The sequence below is a fragment of the Nannospalax galili genome, unplaced genomic scaffold (genome assembly GCF_000622305.1).
Source record: "Nannospalax galili isolate Female #2095 unplaced genomic scaffold, S.galili_v1.0 scaffold22345, whole genome shotgun sequence".
NCBI lineage: Eukaryota > Metazoa > Chordata > Mammalia > Rodentia > Spalacidae > Nannospalax > Nannospalax galili.
The window spans coordinates 9212-12377 of record NW_008352466.1 but is presented as its reverse complement, the minus strand read 5'-3'; the positions used below and the strand labels follow the sequence as shown (position 1 = coordinate 12377).

General features: G+C 42.3%; 1 protein-coding gene across 1 annotated transcript in view; it reads right to left on the bottom strand.

Annotated features, from left to right (window-relative positions):
• Positions 1-18: 18 nt before the first annotated feature.
• The window catches only part of LOC103747110 (nephrocystin-3-like), a gene marked incomplete at its 5' end in the record, with an annotated part of 9157 nt that continues 6009 nt past the window's right edge, over positions 19-3166 (bottom strand). The window contains 2 exons of the mRNA XM_008849420.3: positions 19-865; positions 2161-2307. Coding sequence (XP_008847642.2) covers positions 707-865; positions 2161-2307 — 306 coding nt within the window. The remainder of the gene's footprint in view (positions 866-2160; positions 2308-3166) is intronic.

The following is a 3166-nucleotide window of genomic DNA, read 5'->3' as shown; positions in this document are numbered from 1 at the left end:
TGAAGAGAAATCAGTGAGCTTGGACCACCAACATACCTTCCCCAGGTTCTCATGAGGAAGACTGAACACTTCATGAGGAGGATGAAAGGTGTCAAGAGACTTGCTCCCTAGAACATTAAAAATTCGCACTCCAGAAGTACTCCCCTAATCTTGAAACATTTAGAAAACTTTCAAAAGCCCTGGATATTTACACACTGAGATACATGCACACACATTGTTATGTGTATTTGCATGCATATGTATGTACCTGTGTGAGGTTGCATGTGTGTGATGAACATGTATTTTAAACTACTTAAGCAGAATAAAAATAAAGATAGTAACACAGTCTTGCATCAATTTCATTTAAGGTTTAACCTTTAACATAACAGTAAAATATTCCCCCCAAAGTGGTCTTTTGTTCTTCTTGACATCAATACAGAATGAGGAAATTATCAATTCTTAATGTAATAATTACAGTGTTACCTTTTTTTCAGTACTAAGGATTGAATATAGGGTTTTGCACAGGATAGACAGGTGCTCTACTACTGAGCTACATTGCCAGCCTTTAACTTTTTAAAAAAGTTTGAGCTATGCAGGCTAGTCTTGAACTCACTGTGTAGCACAGGCAGACTTTAAACTTCTGATCCTTCTGCCCAGTCTCCCTAGTAACTGGGATGATAGGCCTGTGCCACCAGGCCTGGTTGCAGTTTACACTTTAACTTATAAGCTAAGAAAGAGAAGGATGGGCACAAAGGGAAAGTGTGTCAGAACAGCAGGAATGCTTCTGATACCTTAGCTGTGAGGTGAAATAGCTAATCAGCTTTTGCCTGTATGAAGAAACGACAGTGGGGTCCTCCATGTACTCCCGTCTCACTGTTTCCCATGCCTGCGGAGAGAAGGAAAAATGTTTCATTTGACTTTGAGTCATTATACATCTGAAAATGAGTTTGTAAAAAAGTATGATTATTTCACTTTTATAGTTATATAGTAGAAATGGCACTAGACTCCTTCAAAATCCACTATATACTCATGTGATGAGTTATTTCAGTGTAAAAATTCTTGTACTAATATTTAAGGACTCAAAGCACAATTTAATTCAAACTTTTGTTAATGTATTTTTTTTAAATCTCAGAAAGCCAGGCGTGGTGCTACGGCCTATAATCCAGCACACAGAGGCGGAGACAGGAAGAGTGCGTGCTTGAGGCTGGTCCAGGCTCCACGGTAAGTTTGAGGCCACCTGTGTACCATGGATCATGAGAACTCCCCCGCGACCCCCACACAGACTTTTTTTTTTTGAGATAAGGTCTCACTGCATAGCCCTGGCTGGTCTGAAACCCACTACATAGACCAGGCTGCCCTCAAACTCACAGAGATCTGCCTGCCTCTGCCTCAAGTGCTGGAATTAAAGTCATGTACCACCAGGCCCAGCCATTTTTGGTTTTTGAGACAGTCTTGTTATAAGGTTAATCTGGCCTCAGATTTCAAAACTCCTGTCAAACCCTCTTGAGAGTACAGGCATGTGTCACCATACCTAATGCCTCTTTTTTTAAAAAAAGTTATTTTTTTAATGAATATTTTGCCTGCTTGTTTGTAAGTGCAATGCTCATGGAGGCCAGAAGAGGGCTTCACATCCCCTGGAACTGGAGTTAAAAACAGTGTTAGCCACCATGTGGGTGCTGGGAACTGCACCTGGGTGTTCTGTAAGAACAGCCAGTGCTCTTAACTGCTGAGCCATCTCTCCAGTCCATATATAACTCTTCCTTAAATTTTGTGGATTTTTAAAAAGATAGTATCTCACATAGCCCAGTCTGGTCTTAAATTTCCTATAGAGCAGAGGCTAGTCTTGAACTCATGATCTTCCCTGCCTCCATCGTGCAAGTACTGGGATAATCGTAGGCATGTGCCACTAGGCCTAGCACCTCTTAATAAAATTTTATGTATACAATACAGTATTTTAACCACAGGACAATATTTTACAGCAGATCTCTAGAACTAAGGCATGTTAGGTGCCACCCTATAGCTGCCTCATGAAGGTACTACATATGCTTAGTGAAAAAACCAGACCTATAATGCCAAATTTGATACTTTGATTTTGCTTAGCATAACACAGAATAACATGGAAAGTTATAGTGACATTTATAAGTAAAAACCCTATTAAGAGATGCTTGAAATGACATTAACCTGCAGATGTTGAAACCTGAGCAAGCCACAGCCGTAAGTCAGCAAACGCATTTTGGAGGTCAGGGTGGCCCAGGACATCTCAGGGTAGAGCTCCATCAGCTCGGACTCACTCACACCATTGTGACTAACGTTGACCAGACAGAGAATCTAGGTAGAGAAAGGAGCAAGCAGGGATCACAGAGTACCTCCGTAAGTCACAGCCAAGAAGTCCCACAAGTCTTTTAACCTTATTCACTTTTTACCCAAACTTAAAATTCAAATGAGTTAATAAATCCAGAAATAAAGCACAATCATCCTTATAATAAAGCACAATCATCTTAAAGGCATAAATCAAGAATAAAACAGTGTATATATAAAATCTAGCACATCAAAGATTATACAGAGAGAATAAAAAGCTTACTTAAAATTTAAACTACATAAAATATATTATTAAAACCAATGACAGAATTCCAACTCTGGGAAGACAGTGGAAGAGCCCTTCTACAACAAATGACTATGACTATCTGCACGGAATAGAAGCTGGCTCCAGAGGGCCAGGTGCTGGAGCTGCTGTCGCCGCCCCCCGCCCCCGGAAGTGGAGGCGGAGATGTGCAGCAGACCCAATGACTTAGGGCTTAAGCGTCACACCTACAGTGGAGATGAAAGGGGAACCCTCAGCTCCTGTGAGGCCAGGGAGGGGAACATCAATCTTGCCACTTGCAGGGCCTCCCAAGGGCTACAGGGGCGGGGTACAGGAGGAAACATCAGAAGGATTACACTCTCAGTGAAAGGAAGGGTAAGGAGGCCCATCAGCCCACCGAAGGGAGGGCACACTAAGAAGCCCACGGTCGAGATGAAAAGTCAAAATGCCAGGAACCACCAGGCTGAGAAAGTAACAGGAAAAGAGATCCAGGGCTGGGCATGGTTTGTACACAGAGGTTGAGGCAGAGGACGTCATGGTTTCTAGGTCAGTTTGGACTACATAAGTGAGTTCAGGCCAGTCTGGGCCACAGTGTGAGACTGAGGA